This window comes from Festucalex cinctus, chromosome 1 (assembly GCF_051991245.1).
Source record: "Festucalex cinctus isolate MCC-2025b chromosome 1, RoL_Fcin_1.0, whole genome shotgun sequence".
NCBI lineage: Eukaryota > Metazoa > Chordata > Actinopteri > Syngnathiformes > Syngnathidae > Festucalex > Festucalex cinctus.
Window position 1 is genome coordinate 25,994,484 of NC_135411.1, and position 26,031 is coordinate 26,020,514.

The 26,031-nt window shown below is 38.7% G+C and overlaps 2 protein-coding genes across 3 annotated transcripts; both read right to left on the reverse strand.

The window, feature by feature from the left end:
• Positions 1–3,627: 3,627 nt before the first annotated feature.
• Positions 3,628–13,621, reverse strand: cdc20 (cell division cycle 20 homolog). 2 transcript variants are annotated; one of them, XM_077525805.1, is made up of 12 exons: positions 13,468–13,621; positions 13,162–13,393; positions 10,691–10,747; positions 8,868–9,010; positions 8,686–8,782; positions 8,400–8,525; positions 8,129–8,325; positions 7,873–7,967; positions 5,441–5,675; positions 5,228–5,353; positions 4,310–4,427; positions 3,628–4,035 (listed from the first exon to the last, which is right to left on the reverse strand). In XM_077525805.1, the coding sequence occupies exons 2-12, from the start codon at positions 13,346–13,348 to the stop codon at positions 3,860–3,862; spliced, it is 1,557 nt and encodes a 518-aa protein (XP_077381931.1). In that variant the 5' UTR covers positions 13,349–13,393; positions 13,468–13,621; the 3' UTR covers positions 3,628–3,859. The 2 variants fall into 2 exon arrangements, with proteins under 2 accessions (XP_077381931.1, XP_077381932.1); XM_077525806.1 differs by lacking the exon at positions 10,691–10,747.
• Positions 13,622–16,925: 3,304 nt separating this feature from the next.
• LOC144021735 (uncharacterized) lies at positions 16,926–24,059 on the reverse strand. The gene is made up of 6 exons (XM_077525818.1): positions 23,844–24,059; positions 22,223–22,402; positions 21,854–22,111; positions 18,109–18,210; positions 17,227–17,244; positions 16,926–17,053 (listed from the first exon to the last, which is right to left on the reverse strand). Exons 1-6 carry the CDS (start codon positions 23,911–23,913, stop codon positions 16,968–16,970), a joined length of 714 nt encoding a protein of 237 aa, XP_077381944.1. The 5' UTR covers positions 23,914–24,059; the 3' UTR covers positions 16,926–16,967.
• Positions 24,060–26,031: the final 1,972 nt, after the last annotated feature.

Below are 26,031 nucleotides of genomic sequence, written 5' to 3' on the forward strand. Positions count from 1 at the left end.
CGTCGGTCTTCCTGTCCTGCTCGATGTGTTTTGTGCTAGCTGGCCATTTGCCGGAGGCCGACGGATAGCAAAAATAGAAAAAAGGTCTATGCGTGGGAGGGCTGCGGCACGCCGCAGCTGAGACGCAGTCGACACGCAACGCACACGCAGCCGGTGTAATTTGAACAATTTGAATGAATGGAAACGAATTGGTTGCGTCGCCGGAATGCACCGCAGCCACACCGCACACGCATCCGGTGTAATCGGGGTTACTGTGGTCTTGAAAAGTTGTTTCTAACCACTAATACTGTGGTAATGAGCTCTTTTGCCAGTAGCCTCATTTAGCTGCCTCTTTGAAGTTAATTGCCTTCAATTAAGGAGAGGAAAAAAAGGAGGAAGGAGACATGCATTGTCAAAAAATAAAGTGTATAGTGTAGGGGCCGACGTGCACAAGTAACTGGGGTCTATTCTAAAAATTGTTCACCAGTAATCATGAGCCGAAGAAGAATGCCAACATTTATTTTTAAACTTATCATTGTACACATTTCTTAATGTACCAAATATTCTGTATTTTGTTTAAGAAAGTAATAGACAATAAAGGAAAGAGCTGTTTTTATTTACCAAATATTAAATATATATATATAATATATATATATAAAATATGCGATATTTTTGCTCATGGTTATCATACCATCAAAATCTAATATTGGACCATGCCTAGGTAGGCAGTGTCTATAAAGCCCCCCCCCCCCCCCCCCCCCCCCAAAAAAAAAGTATTTATCAATAATTGAGTAATATTTTTTTTGTGTGTATTACTTTGGATATTGTTTTTATTAGTTATTTTTTAACGTGCTGAACTGTTTGTTTTGTTTGTTTAATAACACAGTAACATTATGTTACACTCATATACCGTAGTTGATCAGTTCATTAATATTGTGTGGGTAATGTCACGTTATGAAAATAGTAAACCTGTAGGAAATATAAAGCAAATAATGAAGCATTGGTTGCATAAAAACTTAATGGGGACTCTGCTTATGGATACTGAGTATTGGGGATTAATTATGTTTATGAGTACTTTATGCTAGATGAATGGTTAACAAATTTGATTGTTGGTGTACGCCATTGCCGCACAACAAGCACTTCACCTTGCAATTCAAATGTCGTGAATTTTCAAAGTAACGTGTCATTCCATTAGTTTTGCCAAACCGTGGATAATGTGCTTATTATCATCATTATTATTATTATTTTAGCATCCTTCATGAAAAAAAAAAAAAAAAAAAAAAAAGTTTGTTACAGGCAAAACACCCACTGACACGCAACTTTTGCAGAGTAGCATTGCACTGTGTGAGACTATGGAAAAGTCGAACCACTTCCTGAACCCATGAAGTGTCAGAGGTCATCGGTGATGACATTTGCCCGGAATGAATCACATCTCGACATGTGCTACAGAAATTTCTTCCTGGATTACTCGACACGCTCCGAAGCCACATTACGTTCCATCACTAACAAAAACAGTAATCCCCCTCTCCCAAAAAATGGAAATCTGTGATTTAGAAATGACCTACATAAGAAGACATGCTTTCATAAAACTCTATAATACAATATAATTTTTTTTAAGGTCTTTCAGCACACTTCCCGTACGTGCTGAACAGATTGTAGATGAACGGATAAGGCATATTTTGTTGTGTACTAAAAGGTTTGGATCCCAAATGCAAATAAGATTGTATCTATTTATTCACATTGAGAAGCAGAACCTATGAGAGCTGTGCACAGGAACAGTTGAGCAATAATCCGGCAAACCACACACAATTTTCAGATTGCACCTACAGTCAGTGGATTGTAAAGGACTAAAGAACACCATCACATCGGTCCCCGACATCACCTAAAGGATTAAAGGTTGACATCCCAAACAGCACGTTTTGTAAACAGACGCATAGCAGGCACATAACAGGTCATGAACTCCGGCGCATGCGGCCAAGGCCATGACATATTTTTGGCCAAATTGCTACATCGGGCAGCTTTAACTTTAAATTTGAAGAACTCAAAATGTTTATACAAACATTTTTTTTTTAAAATCTATTTGACTAAACAATGAATCAATTATATACACTGATATGTAAAATTTATAAACGTGATTATTTCACTATTAAAATTTACAATAAATTTAAACATGATAGCGATGAGATTAATTGTGATGAGGCTTCAAAGCATGCATTAAAAAAATATACAAATAATATATATAATATATATATAAAGAGTATTCTGTTCCGAGAAGTGGTTCACGCGATTAATGAAAAAAATAGCGTAATGGATGCCGGGAAATTTTGTGTGATGAAGCTTGGGCCATTCTTGGATTTTGGATCGTTGTAATTTGACTTGTGAGGATTATTTTGATTTCAAAATCATTTGTTTTCACTGTGTAAAAGAAGCATTTGCATTGTGTTGTACACGGTGATATCAGAAATGCCCGGATGTTCGGAATTGTCCATAGCATCGCTCAAACTAAAATATACATTTATGAATAGAAATGTTCCTAATAATTCATAAACTTCTTTTAATCCTGTCCCAATATTACTTGTTCTTTTTTGATTTTGGAGTTATATATTCTTTTTAATATGGTTATTTTTGTAGAAACTAGTTTGATTTTGAACCTGTGAATTCAAGTAACTCAGTCCAATATTTACACAGTCATGTTGCAAAATAATGTACATAAACGCTATACGTGGCATTAAACAGGCATTTCACATATTTGATGAATGCTATCATTACTAAAATAAGACTGTTAACTCCATCTTCCAAGGTCAATACATCACCTCCAAACCTCTACACTACAATATCACAGTTCACAATCAATATTTTTCAAAATTTGAAACTTCATAAATAGTAAAACTTCATAAAATACCAGAAAATAGAGATGCTAGTGCAGATGCAGCAGACCCCATCCTTTCTTTGCGCCTGTCTGCCTGCATAAGCTAGCTTTAGCCTTTAGCGCTTGCACATAGGCTACTTCACTGAAGGTGGCCAAAATTCATTTTCCCGTTTGAAATGAGCCAATCAACAACGGTGCTAATGGACGTTGCCTCATAAATTCCACTTTTTCTTGAAAAGTGCACTTTGAAAATGATTTTTTTTCTTTTTCCCATGTCTGACAATCATAGCTTAACCAGGACAAAAAGTGTCACTCTGAGCCAAGGATGAAGGCGGAGTGGTGAACTTAGATCTGATTGGTTAAAATAACAGCCATTAACGTCAAATGAATCAAACAGTACATGAATGAGCCCCAGTAAAAGTAATTGTGGCATTAATTTCAGCGGAAGTTACTACTCCCACGTGGAGTTTAAATATACATCATTCTGTCATCACCCCTCTATCATTAAAAACTCAATTAACATTTTCGCAAACCAGTGGGATGGATTCAAGACTTCAGAATGCTTCCGCTGGCCACAGTGAGAATAAAATTCAAGCAGCCAATTTTAAGAAAATGCAATTTATTTTAAAAAAATAGAAAAAAATTTTTTTTTTAATGCTGTAGGACTTGATAAGCTGCACAGTGAGTATTGTATTCCATTGCATTTTCGCCCACTGTAATTATATATTTTTTTAAAATCATTTAAACTAGCATATAACTAAAAATAAATAAATAAAATGTATTGGGGAAATAAACTTTATTCACTGGTTGATCAATGTATGTAAAACAGTTTGACAGGAGAAAATCCATTTTGTTCAGCACAATGCATGCAGAACATCATTACTATAGTTAAAAAGCAACTGAGCAAATGCACTTTGGCACCTCTTAAGGGAGGAAAAAAAAAAAAAAAAAAAAAAAAGCAAAAACAGATTGTACACTCAAAGGCAAGTGCATTGCTCTAGTGTAATCAAGTCATCTGATGGAGCGAGTTAAGGCTGTGTTGAGGGAAAGTGGTGTCTTGTCTTTGGATTTTTTCTTGGGGTCCACCTCGAAGCACTTCCACATGCGAATGGACTCGTCCGCTGACAGACTGGCCACCGTGGAACCATCTGGACTCATTGCTATGTTGAGGACTCGCTCCATGTGTCCTGGAGGGGTTTGGGGAGAATATTAACACTGCGGTTCTGAATCAACTTTCCAAACTGAATTGAATAGAAAAGCCATTACAGTGTTTTCTTTGCAAAAACACTGTTCACCTTTTGCAGCCTGGCTTTTTTTTTTTTTTAAGCATGCAATTTTACAGTAGCTTACTTTTCTTTTTTATCTGAACGTTTGAACAGTGAGTGTCTCAAGTAAAGGTTCTTTTGTACAGTACCAGCGAGTAGTTGAGTTACTTTCCATTTGACAAGAAGAAACACTTACCGTTGAGCTCTGAGACTTGACTCATGGTCGGGTACTTCCAGACCACCAGGTTATGTTGTGTGAAACCGTGTGCTGAGACCAACTCTTTGTAGTTGGGAGCAAACGCAAGTGCAGACACCTAAAAAGTTGTTCAAATGGCAAAAAGCAAAGCATGAGTAGAATACCAAAACAAACATAGAAACGGCAAATACGTCCTCAAATTTTTGTATCTTCTGAACTTTCACAGCTCCAGAAGTTCTATCAACATAGTTGTGGCTAAATTTAAGTAATAATTAGTGTGCTACATTTTACATAAAGGTTTATCTTGTTCAGATTACATTCACATTGAACTTACATGTAGTGCATTTTATCTTTTGAGTGTCTTTACAATGACCTTAAAATAAATAAATTTTTAAATAGAAATTTAAGCATAGGTGACATTAAGGTATAAAAAGGCAGCATTTAAAGGCCCAGTCAGCCAGTTCCACTCAAGAAAATGCACTTTTTGAATACAGGATTTAAACAAACAAACACACTACTTCTCAATTTACAGATCTGGGCTTCTCAATTTCTGGTGGTGATTTTGTCCTAAACCCCAAGCCCTCCAGCCTGTATTTTACCATTTTGTGTTTGTTTTGTAAACAGTGGGACGTTTCTGTGGAAAGACAGCGTTTACACCCCTCCAGCCAATCACAGAGCGGGGGCTGGCGTGTCACAAACGGGGCCAGGCGAATTTGTCGGCTGCGTGACGTCACTCTCCCGGGAATTTGAAAGCACGCACGTACGGATTACCGCCCCCCCCCCCCCCCCCCCCCCCCCCCCCCCCCCCCCCCTCACTCATGTAAGCTTCTGAGTGAGTAAGTGAGAAGAGAGAAAAAAAAAAAAATAAAAATAAAAAAATAAAAATATAAAAAAAAAACTGTCCCATCATTCATTTACCTGGGATTGTGTGTCAAATGAGCTGAGGCAGGAGCCACTGTTGACGTTCCACACACGGATGTGGCAGTCCAAGGTGCCGCCACCCGAAGCCAGGATGTTGGATTGCCATGGACACCAAGCCAAAGCCTACAAAGCAAAAATGTGAAATTTGAGTGGGAAAAATAGTTGTAGTAATTGAACAGTACTATAATTGAGCCTTATAATTGAGCCTACCTTGACAGCCCCTTTGTGGAGACTGAGCGTGTGCAGCGACTGGCTGACGTCTGTACGGCCCTGGCCCACGCGGGGCCAGATGTACACCATGTTGTCATTGGCTCCGCTGGCGAGGTAGCGGCCGTCCGGGGACCACTGCAGCCCGCACACTTCCTGAGAGTGGCCCTGTAGCGTGAAGATGTGGTGCGCCGCCACCCTCACATCGTGGTGGTGAATCTGTCCTGACCGGCTGCCACTGGAACGGAGGAGAGATTAGAGAGTTTGTGAGTAGTGGAGGGCAGGTCAATCAGACCAAATGCCACTTTTACATTAGGCTCAAACTGCACCACACTGCCCCTGTTGCTTATCTATTACAACAGGCGCGGGACGAGAAGACTGTTTGCAAATGCAGTTCGTTCGCAGTGAGATAGTATTTCATGAGTGGTGAGTCTCAGCAACTTAATTCCCGTTGTGTGATGTGGTGACGTTGCAAAGTACAAATATGCACAGAAGGAGAGAGAGAAGAAGAGAGGGGGGAGAAAAAAAAAAAATCCAGGTTTTTGAGTGAGAAATGTTCTACAATATGTAGCATGGGTCCCCACTAGCCCAAACCTGCAATTTTGAGTAATACTGTGTTTTTAGAAAATCAGCTAAACAGCAAAATCAATCTCAGGGTATGGCCATTTTGCCACAATGACATCACAGTTGCTCGCTCCGGTAACAACCAATCATGGGTAAACGTCAGAAAACAAGTGAGACGTGGTTGTGAAAAATGGGTAAAAACTGTTTGATTTTGCTGCTTATCTTGTATTCTGCAAATGAAGTATTAATCAAAATACAGTGTTTTAAGTAGTGGGGCTGCATATAACCTATTATGTTTATTAAATTAAGAAAATGTTGGTGTTGACTTCGCCTGTTAGTAGGTAAGGTGCAGCCACCCACCTTCAAGGCAAAAATAGAGTAGGCGTCAGTGATAATTTCATCAACGAAAAATTTATTACAATTAACTCCCATGAGAAAAAGAAAAAAAGCCATTCATTGAGTAACTAAAACTGACTGAATTTCGTCAATGACAAACAAAAATTAACAATACAGTGACAAAAATTCACACAATATAATCAGGAGTGAAACGTGGGTTGGAGAAAAGAACCACTAAAACTGTTCACTACACTTTAATCCAAGTAATTTAATTGTGTAATTATGCAATTTTTTTTTTTTTTAGGTGAAAATTAAGTTATATTACTGTCAGTTCAACATGTTTCATTGAAACAATAAAAACAGTTGTATTAAACGTGTCTTGTTAAACTACAGTTACAAATAGATGTTTAATTTTCTGTACAAAAGTTTAAAATGTATGTTTAAGGAAAATACTCAATTTTGTTGACTATAATTGGATTAAAACTAAAATAGAACCAGATGACTAAATCTTTAATTTTAGTCACAAGACTAAAGACAAACTAAATTAAAATTTGTCAAAATTAACACTGGTAGGTGTAAATATGCACATTTTGTGTTTTACAACAATATTGAACTACATTCACCACAGATGAAATAGTGTAATGTTGATTTCATGTAAGGCACCCAAAACTTAACACCAGCGCTTATTCATACTGAATGAGGAGGGAAGTGTCATTCATTAGGACGCCTCAGTCTCCTGCGTCCGGTTATCCACGCAAAGCCACATCGGGCCGAGGAGACCGGCAAGGCTCGTGCTTAACACCCCTCATTCACATGAAGGGGATCTCGGCAAAAAGTTTGTGCACGCAACAATGTTTCAATCTTTAGCACATATAAAATTGTAAACATGGTTCAGCATTGGGGCGGCACGGTAGTCAAGTGGTTAGCACGTCCGCTTCCCAGTTCTGAGGTCTCCGGTTCGAGTCCAGGCTCAGACCTTCCTTGGTGGAGTTTGCATGTTCTCCCCGTGCCCGCGTGGGTCTTCTCCGGGTACTCCGGTCTCCTCCCACATTCCAAAGACATGCATGGCAAGTTAATTGGGCGCTCCGAATTGTCCCTAGGTGTGCGTGTGAGTGTGGATGGTTGTTTGTCTCTGTGTGCCCTGCGATTGGTTGGCAACCAGTCCAGGGTGTCCCCTGCCTACTGCCCAGAGCCAGCTGAGATAGGTGCCAGCAGCCCCCGCGACACTTGTGAGGAATAAGCGGTCAAGAAAATTGATGGATGGATGGTTCAGCATTGTTGTAAAACAATCAGCATTTTCTGACGGCCGTTTCTGTCACGCTCCGTGTAAAATCGAGGTTAAATGGGTTTGTGCAGCAAAGTTTCTTGCTGTGTTGCTGGCCAATCAGATGATAAAGACGACTTGGTTACCACTCAGCTTGCGTTTTAGAACCATTCCTGAAATGGTTCTATAAAAGCGAGAACGCGGTTGCCTGCTTGCCAGAAAAAGACTAAGGGACGGGGGGGAAGAAATAAATAAATCACCATCAAAATACCTGGACAATATGTGGCTGTTCCAACTCATGCTGCCGACTCGTGCAGAGTGGCTGTTCATGCTGCGAAGACATTTCTCTGCCTCCACGTCCCACAACTACAAAAACAATGCAGTTAGATACAAGGACAAGGAGAAGTTAACTGAAGGGATGGGTAGTGGGAGAAAAGTTAAATAATCCAGTTTGTTTAATTACTTTCAACAACAAAATTCTGACTTAAAATTGTTTACAGTACACCACAAAATCTAAACAAACTGACTTGTACTGCACAGTCACTGGTGCCGACTGCCAGGTAGTTGCCCTCCTTGGCCCAGGACAGCGAGCTGATGTAGTCCACGTCATTGCCCATGGTCATGAGGTGGGTGATATTTCCCTGCGTGGCATCCCACAGGTACAAGCTGTCTTTTAGAGCCACCGCCATAAAGTTGCGGTTGCTCCAGTCGAGCAGATTCAAATCTGGGTGTGGGACCAAGAGTCAACATGGTATAATCACAACAGGTTTGGAGCGCTATTGGGGAGGCAAAACTTACAAAAGTCATCCCGGACGTCAGGCGCGTCTAAGATTTTGTGGGCGGTCGATGATATGTAGCGTGTCTTTTTGGTGGACCGAGGCGTTATGGTGTGACTGTAGAGGGACTTCAAGGAGTTGTGTTGGCCTGGAAAACAAAGCTAATTCATAGGCTAGTACTACACTTGGGGTCCAAGTGCCCATTCATAGGTTTTGGTTGGCTTGGAGTTTTCCTTTTATGCTGCATATGCCAATTGAACTATACAAGTGTTGGAAATATTTGCAAGATCAAACAGTGGTGGCGTTACCATCTGGGTTAACTGTCGGCTTCCCACTGAACTGCAGGATGCGGGCCTCTTCTAGGTTGCAGCCATTCAGCGCCATGGACCACGTCTTTTGTTGTTCCTACAACATAGCCGAAGATTACCGAAATCATTAAACTCGTACAGAAATGTTACATAAAGTATGCTGAAAATTTCAAATCGCTTGCCAACACAACTGCTGAGACGCCCTCTTCCTTGGGTCGAGACTCCTTTGAGAGCAAGAAACTTGCCACTTCCATTTGTTTTTCATTACGGACGGGAATGAAGCGGTCCTCTCCCATCATCTTCGAGGGAGTGGCTTTCCGTCTGCCTATTAAAATAAATAAAATTAAAAAATTAAAAACACACAAGCAGACGGTCAACACTGCTTAAAAGGGGAAGTCAACAATTATTTACAATATGTTCCATGCACTCCAATTAGTCTAAAAATGGTACGATTTTGTTAAATATGAATTAAGCAGAAAAATCCACCCGTTGTTACCAATCACAAGGGGGTGCCATTTTTTCTGTCAATTGAAAGTCACATGATGAAAACCCAGTCCCCCCCCCAAAAAAAAAAAAAAAAAAAAAAAAAAGGGGGGGGGGCTGTGACAGTAGTATTACACAAATACTTTGTTGCTACTTACTGGATTTAGTCTATTACTGGGTAGGTCTGGAATATAACCACCATGAAATAAAGGATTGCTGTAATTGTTCTGCCCATCACTTTGCTGTCTTAGCTAGATGAGCAAAGAAGTATTAGTTATGCGATTGGCTGACAACCAGTTTGGGGTGTACCCCGCCTACTGCCCAAAGCCAGCGGAGATAGGCTCCAGCACCCCCGCGACCCTTGTTAGGAATAAGCGGTCAAGAAAATGGATGGATGTTTCAGACCATTTATTGAATCATTTCCTGCAACATTTGTCCCCATTCAAACAAATGTCTTTATAAGTCATCTAATCATTTGGTAATATGAACTCAAAGTGGTCCAGGACCATTTTGCCTTGAGAGCCTTTTTAAATGAACCCGAAAACAGAACGAGTCCAGCTTAAAAGGAACATTGGGGTCTTCGGTGAACGACAGTCCGACAAATGAAGTTTCCAGGTTACAAAAGGCACACAAGCTTGTTTTGCACAGCTGCATAAGAATACATGATCACATGCCATAAGAAGGAATTTTGTTATTGTACTTACTGTTATTCATTTGATTCACACTTAAAGTGAGTACAGAAGAAAGTTGCAATTGAATTCTAAATTAAGTAGTTTTTCACACATTGGAAAGAATTTGTGACTTTGCACAGTGTTCTCATCTGTGGATGTGTTCCCACAAGATTTGTATGTGGATATTCGTTATTTGAATGAAAAAACACTCCTGAAGTTGATGCTAACTTCCTGTTAGCATTTGCTAGCTTCCTGTTAGCACTAGGCTAGCAAAGTTTTAAAAACGAAGCATGTTTTGTATTTAAATATACAGTGGATGTAATTCTTAATGGTGTGCATTTAGTTTTATAGTTAACTCCAACTGCGGTGTCCTTAAACAACCTAAAGGACGTTTAGGGACAACAGAATAACATACACAACACACTTGCTAGTGCTAATGCTATGCAAGCAAAATGGTTCATTCAGGGTACTTTGGAGTGTCGGAAACTTTGTTGTTCTTTGATAACGTTTTTAAGGGGAAAGTAAAATCGGCCATTTGCCCAACGTTTTAAGGCCAATTAATCGGTCGGGCCCTAATTCTTTTCACTGTAGAACTCCAGTAAAGACTCATACCCCCACCTTTAAAAAAAAAAGAAGAAAAAAAAAAGACTGAAATCACTGCCACTATCTATCTATCTATTGGAGACACCAAGAAGTCAAGTTACACCCCATGCAAAACTCCGCAGCACATACACATTGACTGGGTTGGCCTACGGCACGCTGCGCCATGCTTGGTGCAGTGTGTGCATCTCAAACATTCCTGTGTTAGCATTAGGTTAGTGATGTACTACGGCGCATCATGAATTACATACCAATTCGGGTTACGTCAGCACCGCAGGAAAGGAACTCCGCCATAACATGAGGCACACCTGGAATTTGAAACCCAATTTTGAAACCATAATCCTAGTTTGAAACCTGAAATTTTAAAACCCTGACGCAACTATATGCAACTCAAGGTTGGAATCCTACTTTGAAACTATTACCTTAAAAAGGGGAGACTTTACTTACTGAGCCATTTTCAGCAATATAAAGTTCATATTTTGTCCAGAATGAATTTGATAACTTAATATCTTTCATGTAGTATTAATACATTTAAAAAATTGACCAATCATGGTTCACCTGTTTTCTGGGTTTGGTCAGCAAACTGAGCCATGATTGATCATTACCTATGGAGAACCAAAACTGCCAAAATTCGAAATAAAATGACTACGTACGTACATAAATAGACTAAAATTGAAAATAAAAATGCATATAAAAAAATATTCTAAGATTATATCTATAAACGGATATCAGTTTTTATTTTCACTTTTAGTCATTCATTTATTTATTTAGGCAGTTTTGGGCCATACCGCCAAATGGAAATGTTATTCAAATGAGAGGGCGATCCTAAGAGTGTCTTGGGTTGGACTCCACCATTGCAAGCTGCCTGTCATTGGTCGAGTGAGCAGCTCGGCAAACGAGGAAGTCTCGCCGACTTGCAATGGAGAGCTCCAGCAATGGACGACGATCTTGTCCACCGTCTGTTCTCACTTGTTGTCTAACAACTCAAGTCGCAAGTTGAGATGATAGTGGACACGATCGTCATCCATTGCAAGCCTGCGAGACTTCCTTGTTCGCAGAGCTGCTCACTCGACCAATGACAGGCAGATTGCAACGGTGGAGTCCAACCCAAGACACGCCCTCTCATTTGAATAACATTTCCACTTGGCAGTATGGCCCAAAACTGCCAAAATACAAAATAAATAAATGACTAAAAGTGAAAATAAAAACTGATTTCCATTTATATTTAGATGGGATTTTTGAATTAGATTTTTATATGTATTTTTATTTTCACTTTTAGTCATTTATTTCAGATTTTGATAGTTTTGGTCCTCCATAATTACCTACTTCCTCAGCATTGGTGATGTCATCTTCAGTTGACAACAAGTGTGTGTGTGTGTGTGTGTGTGTGGGGGGGGGGGGGTGTAAATGTATTAATTGTACATGAAAAATAATGAACTTCTCAAATTCATTCTGGACAAAATATTAAGTTTCTAGTGCTGAAAATGGTCAATTAGTCAAGCACCTCTTCAACTCATTTTAAAACCCTAATCCTACTTTGAAACCTTACACTGTAATCCCATTATGAAACCCTAATTTAAAACAATAGTGTAATTTGAAAACAATTCGTGTTTGTCACCCTGACATTTAAATCCTAAAAAATAAAAACCTGAAAACCATAAAATTACTTTGTTACAACATACTGGCGTGATGAAATTTAATTTAAGTTTTCACTAAAACAAATTAGTGTGAAATATGACCTTTTTTTCCCCCCCCAAATAATTTCTATGAGCGTTTACTTGTGTAGTACAAATTACTGCACTACATGCAATCACATTTAAAAATTACACTGTTGCTCTCGGTGCCCATTTGGAAGGAGGCTTCTACTGTATGTCTCTGCTAACATGTTCACAAGTGTGCTTTCCAGTTAGTTTTGTCAACCATTTGAACCTCTTACTGACATGAAGGTTAACTCCTGCTCAACACGAGTTACTCACTTCTGTAGCTTATCGTGGCAGATCAAGTTATCTATTGTCTGAGTTTCATCTTTGCATTCCCGTTCTCCTGATTTAATCAAAACCATGATCATCCGGCTCTCTGTCACGTGATTGTATTTTTTTGTGTAGCGTGTTTAAAGACCTTAAGTGCTGTAAAAGCTATCAAATAACTAACTAAATAAATAAGGGACAAGAGACAAACAGCCATAGGCTAAATCTGATGAATCATTTCTGTATCGTATCGTGGATTTTCACAACACTGCGAGGGTGTTTTTTTTTGTTTTTGTTTTTTTTTTGGGGGGGGGGGTAAATTGGCGTAATTTTAGGTTCTTCACGAAGTTGACGCTACACTCGGCGTCATGTTTTGTTTTTGTTTTGTTTTTTTTGGGGGGGGGGGGGGGGTGAATTGGCGTAATTGTAGGTTCTTCACGAAGTTGACGCTACACTCGGCGTCATGTTTTGTTTTTTGTTTGGGGGGGGGGGTGTAAATTGGCGTACTTTTAGGTTCTTCACGAAGTTGACGCTACACTCGGCGTCTTTTTTTTTTTTTTTTTTTTTTTAAGTATCGATTATGTGTTGTCAATTTTGTAGCCATAAAAGCTAATTAGTTGTCGTAGGCGAACGGCACACAATGAACTAGTACGTACGTACGTCGTAAACCGAGGACCCCTGTACAACACATTCAAACTCATTTGAGAACTATCAAACAGCTTATCGTATCTTATCTTACCGTCGCCATGCCTTACCTGGCGTCTTACTCGGCGTCTTAGAGGTGTTCAGGGAGATGTTGGCATACTTCATAGGGGACAAGGCCGTCGAGGACGTGTTGGACGAGCTGGCTTTCCTCTGCCAGCGGGCAACCGGAGCGTTGGTAATTGGGATGTCGAGCTTCAGCGTGTTGCTGATGTCGTTTTCAAGCCCGAACTGCGCCATTGTCAATGTTCCTCTCTCTCTCGGGCTGTTTTTATCTCTCTCGTTCTGGTGGATTATTGCACGTTAACAAAGCCCCTAAAAAGTTTCGATTACGCCCCGCCAAAATAAATGTTACTCACCCTCAGCACGTAATTTCAAGCACAGTGTAGTAAGCTCAATGAAAGATGACCAAGCCTCTGGAGAAGCCTCTTCAACTGCTTTTAAATATTTTTTTGAAAAGACGCCGCAGCATTTAAATCCCGTAGAAAGCCACGCGATTGGTTGATCGCCCAACGATCCGAAATATGTCAACGTGATTGGTGAATATGTTGCGCGGACTTCCGGACAAAAATTGGGAATTATGCAAAACGTCGCCACCTATCGCACAGGAGGTGGTATCGTTATTTAATAATAAATACAGTAAGTTGCCAACAAAGAGTTTGTTTGACAAAACTAGTCAAACAGTCGTACATTTGAAAAAGCATTTAATGACTTCCCATAAATGCAGGGGAAAAAAAAAGTTAAAATCTACAAAAGGTGGGCTAGTGGCTTATTTCAATGAACGGAATAATTAATAGTAACCCAAGTTGCACGCATTCAAACCTAATTAGAATCAGCATGCGATAAAAATAATTATCTTCAATTACATTTACACAATCGAAAACACAGCATTGTGCAGATAATTTTTATAAATACATGTAACAGATCAAACCATAATTCTCCTGAAATTACAGTTTACAACCTCTCAATATTTGGCAGTATATATGGCTATGATTGGTGGGTCAAAGTAACATTAAGACAATTGGTATTGAACATTTGACGTTAAACACCACGTTTTTAGGAAGTGCATTTATATTTTTGTGCTCATTGGTCCATTAGCGTGCCTGATAAAGTGCATTAAAACTAGTTGGAAGTTTATCTAGTGAAAATGAAAATTAATGGATGAAATCATATTTTTGTTTATCATTGTACACACAAGTTGACCACAGCATTTGACTCATCATAGCAAATGCTTGATAGCGTTTTGGTCCTCAGAGAGCGGTTCAGGATATCGGTGTCTTGCTTAGAGACTTCGCAGCCGGCTGTCCCGGGATGGTCTTGAAACAGTGTCCACACGGTGGCAGGTGACGAGTGAGCGCCACTTGGTCAACTGGCACTGCTCCCCCCCAAGTGGAACAGCTAAATGTCATTTTTGGATCATTGTTGCATCATTGGTTTGACTTCATGGCCAGTGTATGGAACGGGGCTTTGAGCTAGTGGGGCCACATTAGAGCGCCTCATTGTCATCCATGACTGAACTAATGTTATGGAAGTGAAGGCAGAAAAGCAAGTAAAACCATTTTTTAAAAGTCAGATGCAACAGCCAACATGCTGAGCGCCGTTATCACAGTGTGGAAAAAAACCCATAATGACCAGATAGATGTGAGCTACTGTAGCATTGAAGCAAACATATTTTCATGGCTCAAACATATGCAGTTATGTAAGCATAAGAAAAATGCTATGTGAAGTAGCATCCACTTTGGTGGTATTTGATTGATGGCTGACAGTTGAGTGGGGCGTGATTTCAGCTGACATGCCCACAGCATTCCAGAGCAGAGTGAATACTTGATTTTCCACCATTTGAGCTTCACTTTATTATACGTGGTGAACTTTTAATCATTCAAATTTGGGTGGGTTGGTAGCAACACTCTTCCCTGTGGTGTGTAAAATTTAGAAGAGGAGTCCACTTTACATGGACTTTAAAGTAGAAGTCAACCCAAAAACTCCCTTTGCAATAATTTGTTGCATGTGCCCCCACTAGGCTAAACACAGCATTCTGATTAATATTGTGTTTGTGGAATATGAGTTAAGTAGCAAAATCCACCTGTTTTTATCGATCTTGGAAAATAAAAAGTAGATTAAATACAGAAGTGTATTGCATTCACTTCAAGAAAAAAACCCTCCTGTTTTTCTGACTTTTTTTTTGGGGGGGGGGGGGGGGTGTCTTGTTTTTTTTATGTAATGTTTTCAAAATTTTCTGTTTTTTTTATATTTATGTTTATTTAAAAAAATAAAATTTAAAAAAGGGGTGGTGGTGGGGATTTTTCAGAAAAGCATGAGGAAAAATTACTCAGAAGAACAGAGAAAAAAGTATTCAAAAATACAGGGGGGGAATGTTTTTCAGAGTAATATTTTTCTGTTTTTTCTTTCAATAATTTGTTTTTACCCGTTTTTCTTATTTTTTCCCCCTACTTTTCTGAGTAATTTTTTCCTCCTGTTTTTCAGAATATTTCCCAATCACACTCTTTACCCCCACCCCACCACCCCAGTTTTTTTTTTTTTAATGACAGAAAAAAAAAAATCAGTATCACAGAAAAAAATATTCAAGAAAAAAAACAAAAAAAACAAAGCGCCCTGAAAAAAGTATTATTTTTTTAAGTGAATGCAATACGCTTCCGTAATTTAAAATATATATATTTTTTCTGTCTCGAATGTGAAATGTCCAACTGCATTTAGATGCACGTCTCACACATATGGCGAGACATCGATGTTTATACTAGCCGCTAACACCAGAGACTTGTGCTGTATCATAGTGATGGCGTAATTAATATGCGGTCTCTTAACATCCTAAATTAGAGATTGACTATATCGGGATGATGTAATGTTGATGTTTGTAGCAACTATGAAATGGCAATAAAAATTGTGATAAGGCAAGCCAAAACGTCAAATATATCTGAGAAAAGACAAGTCAGGCTAGCTAGCTGTCACGCCACCACGCGGGCCAACATCAAAATACATTACCATTTACATCAATATATTATTTGGAAAGCTGTTACTGGAGGCAGAAAGAAAAATATTCTCTGTCATTTTTTGTTTTTATTTGATGTACTCAACGAATCATACGAGTATCACAAAGTACACCAGAGAATTGGCGTAAGACTCTGATTTTGTAACCATGTGGAAGGCAGGAAGTGTTTGGTTGGTGCTGGATTTTACTTTGATTTCTTTCTTTTCTCTGGTCTCCTGACCGCCTGAACCTCACGACTCTGGCGAGACTCTGAAGTATCCGGTTAAGGTGAAGGGTAATGGGATTTTTATGAGGTGTTGTTAGGTGAATTAATGAGTATAAATGTACACGTATTTGCACGTACACACACGCACATACGCGCATACACGCACATACGCGGACACACGCACGCACACAAACACACACAAACGTAAAAAAAAAAAAAAAAAGAGAGAGAACAATGATAAGACGTTGAATCGGTAAGACTACCGAATGAGCAATTCTGAGCTCTCTCTAAAAAAAAAAGAAAAACAAAAAGTACACGAGAGAAATAGAACAAGAGAGGGTACTGTGGGCTCATGTGAAGTCCCGGTACACCGTAAAAAGTCCCAGTACGCTAGAGGTTAAATTTAAAAAGTGCTGGCACTCCGTACCGCTGCATACCAGCCCACTTAAAGAACTGTTGTAAAGAAAATTATTGGATTGACGTCCCCGTTAAAGTCTACCCTAGTGTAAATGTTACTGCCAAATTTTCATCCACTTATACCATTGATTGTTTGGCTTATCTGCTCCACTATTATTGGTTCATTCAAATGAAATACAAACAAGCACTTGGACTGTTACAGTTCGGTACTTTTATAATTTGACGTTGAATCATAATATTTGATAACCGTTGGCCTTTTTCTCTGGATGGAAATCTGCCATGTCCTTGGGGTAGTGTATGATCGAACCAATAACACCTACAAGAGAAAAAAGATTATCCACAGGGTTTATCAGTTACTCAAGTTAAACAAGTGAGGTCAAGACAAGGCAGGTGTCAAGTTAATGTGTGCAAAGTGCATTAAGTAACTTTTTCCACTAATCTACATCTAGTGCTGTTAAGAGAGAATCATAAGGAATGTTGTTTTCTTACCTCCAGGGTGCCGCAGCCCTAAGAAGATAGAAAGAAAGAAAAGAAAAAAAACACATGACCATGCTTGAAATGTGTGATGACAGGACATGCCAATGCACGAGACTTATTGTAAAACGTTTTTTCTGCATTGAATGTCTCTACTTATATGGATTGTGCTAACTAGCACTTTATTGTTTCAAACTAAATCATTGGCTCTTAATATTTATTGTCAATGCACAAATTTTAAATGAGAAAAAACTCATACCATATCACCGAACAAAAAAAAAGGCAAAAAACAAAACAAAAAACAATAAAAACGATTTGTCCTCGATGAGTTAGTCATTCCTGACCCTTTAAATACATTGAAACATTTTTTTAAAAACACTTAAAAATGTTCACAACATAATTTAAAAACACATTGTAAATGCATTTTAACACGCAAAAAATTGCAAGCATAAAACGTGTACAAAATACAGGAACATAATCTAGTGTCTGTTGTACATGCATTTTCCTTTAAAAGGCGGGGAGTGGTGGCATGTGACATCTGCAAGTTTGTATGTTGAGTGTCAGGGTGTGAGTGTGCTTGTTGTGTATATGTGTTTTACTCCCAGTGTTCAACACAAGTCCACCGTCTCTCTTTTCCCACAAGCAAGAGCTTTACGATGTGTAAGTAAGTACAATGTAAAAAAACATAATCTAGCGATCGCTTAAAAAGTTTGTGATATAACAGAGGCACGAAAAAAATGATGATCTGACAATGGATAGGAAAAAGCAGATTTTCATTCCTGATTAAAGTCATTTGATTTGAACTCAGTGACCCAAACCACAAAGGCCATGTTTGTTTGTTGTGATAGATGAATGAATATTATATAACAGCGAAAGAATGTAAATGACTCAACTCACCCTGCTGTTGTTTGGAAAGGAAGAGGCTGAGAGCAATGAGCCCGGCGAAGGCCAGCAGACCCAAGATTGGGATCAGAAAATAAGGCATCGGAATCCCTGGAACTAAAAAAAACATGACAAGAGAATGTCAGCAAAATATGTTGTGCCTCAATGCAGTCTAGTACTCGATAGCAGTTGCTCAGTGGTGGAGTGGTCCTTGGAGAAGTGGGTATATGCTATAAATTACACTTTCTTTTTTTTTAAGTAGTCCAGAAGCTGTCCTGTTTTAGAAACAATGACAGGCAAGAAAAATCCGCCATTTTTACTTGCTCACAATCAGTGTTGCCACAGTTACCTTGAAAAAGTAACTTAGTTACTTTACTGATTACTTGGTTTTAAAAGTAACTAAATTGCGTTACTGATTACTTGATTTTAAAAGTAACTAAGTTAGATTAAAAGTTACTTTTTTAGTTACTTTCAGCAGCTGCCGATAACACCATCTCAACATAAAAATAATGCAGTAGAAACGGAGTTCCAAATACTTTATTGAAAGTGCATTTTTAACATGAAAATAAAGGTTTTTTTTATGAAAAACAAAATAGGCAGTCTCTCTTGACTTCTTGTAACGTAAATACTTTTTATAAAACAAAAAATAAAAATCTATCCAGGTTGAAAATGAAAATCCCCTAAATTCCTCTATTGTTTGTTTGTTCCGCTATTCCAGTGTGTACACATGTATCAGTTTAAATATTTATTAGTAGTTATTGACAGTTCTAATTAGGGGTGTTAAAAAAAATCGATTCGGCGATATATCGCGATACTACATCGCGCGATTCTCGAATCGATTCAATAATCGGCTGAATCGATTTTTTTTTTTTGATTTTTTTTTTTTTTTTTTTTTTTTTAGGATTCACACCTTGAGCATGGAAGAATGTTATATGAACGGAACATTCAGCCTCAATATTTTATTTCAATGCTGTTCAAACATGAAACAAATTACAACCTCTATAAGACTGAAATTTCAGATAAATAAATAATACATTTTCATATAAATCTTACACTCTACAAGCTTACTGATTAGTATTTTCTAAATTTGAATGAAAAAAAATCGCAACAATCGACTTATAAATTCGTATCGGGATTAATCGGTATCGAATCGAATCGTGACCTGTGAATCGTGATACGAATCGAATCGTCAGGTACTAGGCAATTCACACCCCTAGTTCTAATTGTTTTTTGGTTTGTTTGTTTTTTCTCTTCAAAATAAGGATCAGGAAAACAAAAGGTTGATAATTTAATGTTAAATATAAATATTTAACCTTTAGACAGACACCAACACAATTAAACAGAATATTTGCACATTGTGAAGTATTTCAGAAACATAAATTTAAGACATGAAATAAACCTACCGTCCAGCCAAAAGAAATATGAAGCCACCTTATGGAACAATAAATCTATCAAACACATTTTAACCACTTAATATATGCAAAAATATTTCCAAAAGTTCATTTCCCTTTTTAATCAACAATTTTTGTATTTAACAATTGTTTTTTCTTTTGTCATCACTTTCATTTTTGGTTAATGTATGACATCTTTTTTTGTTTTTTTAATCTGAGACACGATGATGACCACAGAATCACTACTGTTTATATTTTGTTTTTTGGGCTGTCGTAATCGCGGGCACGTCTCAGTTCTCCTATCTGCTGCTCATGCTAGTTGTAGACATTGACAGGGAGCCACAAACTGAGAAATGAGATACTTGCAGTGTGCTTTTAGCTTAGCTGGTGTGTTGGCTGTGGGACATACCTGGTTCGTTTGAATCCATGCATTGGATCGTCACGGGAGTTATTCTTTTTGGCTCGCGCGCAGTACCAACGCCGGCCCGCGACATACAAGTGCACCGAGAGGACTCGATAGCCATGGGAAATACCGAGATGTACGGCACCGGCTTCTGCTAACTGTCTCCATTTGTATGTTGTCACTCGTTGCGCGCGCGCGCGCCGTGTCGCGAGCACGGAAACACGGAAGTAGCTTGAATGGTGATGCTACTGAAATGTAAACAAAACAAGTAGAGCGCGGCGCAGAACTCTTGCTATTGTTATGAAAACCATAAAGCCTCACTCGCAACCGATACGGTCGTTTAGCTCCCCTTGACGAACGATGGTTCGGTCGAATCGTTTTTTTGTTCCACCCCTACTGAAAACGTAACTTGTCTGACGTCACTCCCCCTGGCGAGAGGGCGGAGACGACCTCATCCCATAATGCTTCACGGACCAGTTGAGGATGGAAATAAATTATTTTTTTTACCACTTTTATGGTCCATAATGCACACTTTTTTTGTTGTGTTGTGTGCCTGTTGGTTAATAAAACTAGTAGTAAAAGTATCATCACTTTTGTTTTGAATGTGCAAACCATTCATGACCAGACCATGGCTGAATTCAGTGTGGTGATCAATGACTTCTGCCTCATCTTCGTAGTTAGCAGTAGTTGTTTGTGACTGTTACAACAGTGAGATAGTTTGCCTTCTTCATGAAAATGTGGAGTAACGCATTGATTCTCTGGACAGTAACTTTAATCAGACTACTTTGTAGAATAAAGTAACGCGTTAGACTATTAGTTACTTTAGAAAGCAACTTTTTTAAGTAACGCGTTACCGGCAACACTGCTCACAATAATAAAATTATCATGACTTGATTGATTTGAGCAGTAACACAAGCAGCCTGAATTAATGTAAAATGAATTTGTCTTGAGACAAAAATACAGTATATAGAGTATACAGTATTCATTGATTAATAACGAAAAATTATCGCATTAATTATGTAACGCAGATTAATCACACTATTAGTTTTGACCACAGATGATCCTTTAGCTTGACAGCGGATGGTTACGTTAAAGGTAGCCTAGGTTGTGTTTGAGCAATAAACACAAACTACATGCATTAAAATAAAGAATGTAATAATTGTTTGTGTATGACATCCAGAATATTTGTTCATGTCAAAATACTGTGGTATTTTTATTTTCATTTTTAATTGTGAAAGTGATTAACTGATTAGAAACAGAGGAGGATGAGAGTGCGCAGTTGATCAAAAAATGTTGAAGATGTCCTCATAACATTAAATGTTGAAAGAATGAATACTGTTCAAATTTGGTGAGCAAAAAAATGTTGATCAAAAGCCTTTTTAATTAGGCGATTAATCGTGATTAATCAAAATTCTAAGATATGATTAATCAGATTTAAAGATTAAATTCTTTGACAGCTCTAATACAGTATAAATAATATTTAGTGAACATTAACAGTGAACAAAAATTGTGAACAAGTCACTGAGACCTCAATATTTTTTTTAGGCTGAATGTTAAAGTACATGTCTCTATTCTTGTGTTTTAACTTATTGTAGCCCGTAGGCAGCATGTTATTTTGAAATGACTTGGTCAAAACCACCAAAAAGCCCAAAAGGGGTCTCAATACTGCGCACGGGTTAAAATCAGCTACCAGTACATTCATCTGCAAAATTACCAATCTTAGGTCTAAACTGCCTCCATGCAGAGATACTCCATGCACCATGTAGTCACGCTGGTCTGGACTGCTGATTCTTATTTATACAGGTTTTTGCTGTTGTTGTTTGACTTTTGACTTAGTCCCTGTCAGTCAGAGCTTTGGGGAATTTTTTTGGCATCGTCGGTGAGCTTTTCAGCAAGTAGCTAGGTACCACAGAAGAAAAAGCAAACAGGTGAATGTGCACCATGAACATGGATAACTGTACTCCACCTGACCGATCCTCAGAAAGCTTCAGTTTTTCCATCAGGTTGATGCATGCGTCCTGAAGACGGATCCCTTCCCTCGCCGAGCTCTCCAAGGCCTGCACCCACGACGCTTTGAGGACCGCCGCTTGCGGTGTGTGAGCTACCCAGACCCCGCGGTGATCCAGGGAGAGGTAGAGCGACTCGTCGTAGAAAACCTGGTCGGTCCAGTGCAACTCCGAGCCCTCCAATACACAGTTGCGGGAACGAAGGATTGTGTGGTTGCCTGGCAACAAAGACATCCGTACATCAGTTTTATACAGAGGCGGACGTCCTAACCACGAGTCCATCCTCAACAAACACATTTTAAAGGAATTCGATCAACATGATGTCTCACTTGATGCCGAAGTCTGGTTGGCGAGGAGCCTGAGAGGGATCGAATCACCCGACATCCTCCGAATTATGTCGTCAACTCCCTGAGTGGTGCCAGTATAGGGAACCCCGTTGAGGAGGACCCGCTCCGAGATGGGCCGTGCCCCCGACGCCACCCACTGCTGCAGCTGAACTACTGCTGCGTCTGAACAGAAAGAGAAAGAGATGAGTTGATGAGTACGCAAGGCAGGTGTTTTCAGGTCAAGGGATTAGAGTTAAAATGTAACTTTAAGTGGCTAGCAAGTTGATTGATAGAGTGGGGATTTACAAGCCAAAGACAAACAGTACTGTAGTACAACAGCCACATTCACACTTATGGATAATTAAGTCTTCAATTAATCTAAAATGCACACCCAGCTATCACGACCGATCACCACACATCCAGTGTGCTGCAAAAGATAAACTGCGACCCGATCAGGTTTTGAGGCGCGACATACTGTACTGGGTTAGAATTTATTGAGCCACAAAAACATGGCGCAAGTACCAACTGCGCAAATTTCTGCAAGAAATGTTTTTTCAAAGTTCAGAGGCCCAGGTTCAAATCACAGCACACTGGAAAAAAAATTATTGCATATGATTAAAATATGGTAAACTGCCATAATTTCTCCATTTTCTCCTCTTGTCATTGAAAAAGTCAGTTTAACACATTTTAATTGTGTTCAACTGATTTACATGTTAGCACGTCCGCCTCCCAGTTCTGAGGACTCCGGTTCGAGTCCAGGCTCCGGCCTTCCTGGGTGGAGTTTGCATGTTCTCCCCGTGCCCGCGTGGGTCTTCTCCGGGTACTCCGGTCTCCTCCCACATTCCAAAGACATGCACGGCAGGTTAATTGGGTGCTCCGAATCGTCCCTAGGTGTGCTTGTGAGTGTGGATGGTTGTTTGTCTCTGTGTGCCCTGCGATTGGCTGGCAACCAGTCCAGGGTGTCCCCCGCCTACTGCCCAGAGCCAGCTGAGATAGGCGCCAGCAACCCCCGCGACCCTTGTGAGGAATAAGCGGTCAAGAAAATGGATGGATGGATGGATGATTTACATGTTCGAAATTCAATTCAATCAAAATTCAAAGGATTTAATACTATTCTCATCTAATACAATGTTTCAAAACTTCTTTCGAGCACTGTTTTGTCACGTTGTGCTAAATAGTACATTTTTGAGTTTCTACTGTGCTTGTGATTATTCATCCATCCATCCATCCATCCATCCATTTTCTTGACCGCTTATTCCTCACAAGGGTCGCGGGGGGGGGTGCTGGCGCCTTGTGATTATTGTATAGTTTTATCATCTTTAGTCTCTGGTTTTATGCAGCCCCGAAACACACCAACACCGGTTGGGTACTCATCTTACCATGAACCTCAGCGCATTCTTATACAACAATATTTAGGCTACATTAAAAAAAAAAAAAAAAAAAAAAAAAAAAAAAAAAAAAAAGATTAGTAATTTCCTTAACAAGAAACATAAATGCATTGGGATTTATCGCTGCATTGCACTATTCACAGTAACATCAACGGCTAAACTCAACAATAGGCTTCTCCTTCATTTCTAAATCATATTGTTTACAATAACTGTAGTTACAAAAACGCGTTTCTTACCCACTGGAACCGGTAGAGCCAGTGATAAACGGGCCAGTAATCCAAGCACGAGAATGCTACCAAAATGCATCGCTCCGAGTTCCCAAAACGAAAATAAATGTACTGCACAACAATGCAGATGCTTTAAGCCATTTAAAGTGTGCAAAGGTCGCCTGAAGAAGCACAGAAGTCGACGGCTAGCATCATTCTGCTCCGCCTATTAAGGAGAGTTTCAGTTTCCAAGTTGTTTAAAAAAAATAAAAAAATCATTCTCCCTTTTGATTGGCTGAAAAGGCAGGCACGCACGACGAGTCTCCGTCTACTTAGCATGATTGAACGACTCTGCAACGTCAGTAAATATCCGTCCATGTCACATTTAAAACCCCTTTGTTGACTCTTACAATCAGCATGTTCACGACTCACGAGAAACCAAATTTACTTTGCTTGACACTTATAATGTTCATATTGTGCATAGGGCTGCCCTAGTTCACTGCAATTTATTTTCCACAGCAATTCAGAGCAACATGGTTGTTGTTTTGAACTATTTGTACCCAGATAGAGGAAATAATAATAATGTATTCAAATAACACGTGAATGTAATGTGAAGAATTATGATTGATTCTACCATAAACTCCCTTTATAGGAAGGAAGGGATTGTGTGAATTTAATAGGATAATAGTAGCCTATAGGTTGAATGTTGTTCAACAAATTTTAAACATTTAATTCAAATCCTGAAAAGTCAAACATATGGGGTGTTATTGTTTTTATTCACTTAAATTTTGGTGAGTTTCATGTTGTCTTTTCTTAAACTAAAAGTGTTCCAATGAAACAAATGAATACACATTCTGTGGGTCATTTGATGTTTTTTTCCCCTCTTCAGGACATCACAGATTTATTATTGTTATGAACAACAGTCCTTTTTTTTACTCAAGGGGAATTTTGAAAACACACAATTTTAAGACTTGTTAATATCGTTGGGAAAAAATGCTTTAAAAAAGATCCGCTGTCATTGTTGTTTTGTTCTTTTCATTATGTATTATGCTATGCATTTACACAATTGGAGTTAAAGGGGAGAAAGAATGTCATATTGTTTCCTGTTAAAGCAGGCTACATATTTGGTATATCTAAATAAACACAAGATATATATATATATACTGTACTAATATTTGAATATCTTATTCTTCTGGAACACTACAAAAAAACACTGCAAAAAACGTGTGGTGTTTTCTGAGGTTGGCTAAGTCTTCCTGCTGTCTTCCTGCTTCACTTCTGTAATGTTTCAGAAAATATGTCAACATAGTGGGCTACACAGTGCGTGCATGTTGCTTATGCACAATATGTTCTTTTTCCTAACACCTATCTTGTGAGCTGTGTTCTTATAAATACTTGTGCATTTGTCCTGTTATTCTGCTCTCAGAAGAAAAAAAGAAAGAACTTGCAAGAATCATCGACTAAAAAGGTGACTTAAATTTTAACATATTGTATGAATTGCAAACAGGCGGGAAAGGAATACATTACCTAGTGGCATACTTTGTTTGACTTGAGGTGGAGTGGATCTGGAGTTATGGTGATAAATCTTTGGAAAGGTACGTATGTGGAAAGATGTGTGACTGAGGCCAAATGGTTCATTTATGCAGCTGAGGAGAAGGGCTCCACGTACATAACCACGTGACACCCACTTGGTAGACTGGAGATGTGGAGTATAGAGCAATGGTTCTTAATGTTGTTGGTACTGAATCCAAGAAGTTTCCCATGTGCATCCACCAGGGTTCTAATGGTTTGGGATTTGTCATTAAAGTTTTTACTTCATTTTGACATTTGTTGTTTATTTTCAGTTAGTTTTAATGAGTTTCTATAGCAGTTTTTTGTTAGTTTTTATTTTTGTAATGTTTTGTTTCATATGACTTTTGTTGTTTAATTAATTTCAGTTATTTTTTATTAGTTTTTATAGCAGTTTTTTTTCATTATTTTTTTTAGTGTTTTGGTTTAGTTATTATTAGTTGTATTAGTTTTATGTGTTCTTTCTTTTTTATTTTTTTTTATAAATATATGGAGTATTTAATTCTCAAATAACAGTTTGACCTTCCTTCTTCTGTACGAACGTATAAATATATAACCGTAAGCCATCCATCCATCCATCCATCCATCCATCCATCCATCCATCCATCCATTTCCCTAACCGCTTGCTCCATACAAGGGTCACGGGAGT

Excerpts from the sequence above, each read along its gene's own strand:
- LOC144021735 (XM_077525818.1), bottom strand. The coding sequence starts at position 23,913 with ATGCATTTTGGTAGCATTCTCGTGCTTGGATTACTGGCCCGTTTATCA. Across the intron at positions 22,112-22,222 it reads CAACCAGACTTCGGCATCAA|GCAACCACACAATCCTTCGT; the intron begins GTGAGACATCAT and ends CTTTGTTGCCAG. Across the intron at positions 18,211-21,853 it reads GCTTTCTGAGGATCGGTCAG|TTCCAGGGATTCCGATGCCT; the intron begins GTGGAGTACAGT and ends TGTTTTTTTTAG.
- cdc20 (XM_077525805.1), bottom strand. The coding sequence starts at position 13,348 with ATGGCGCAGTTCGGGCTTGAAAACGACATCAGCAACACGCTGAAGCTC. Across the intron at positions 8,783-8,867 it reads GCGTCTCAGCAGTTGTGTTG|GAACAACAAAAGACGTGGTC; the intron begins GCAAGCGATTTG and ends GCTATGTTGTAG. Across the intron at positions 4,428-5,227 it reads CATTTGACACACAATCCCAG|GTGTCTGCACTTGCGTTTGC; the intron begins GTAAATGAATGA and ends ACAACTTTTTAG.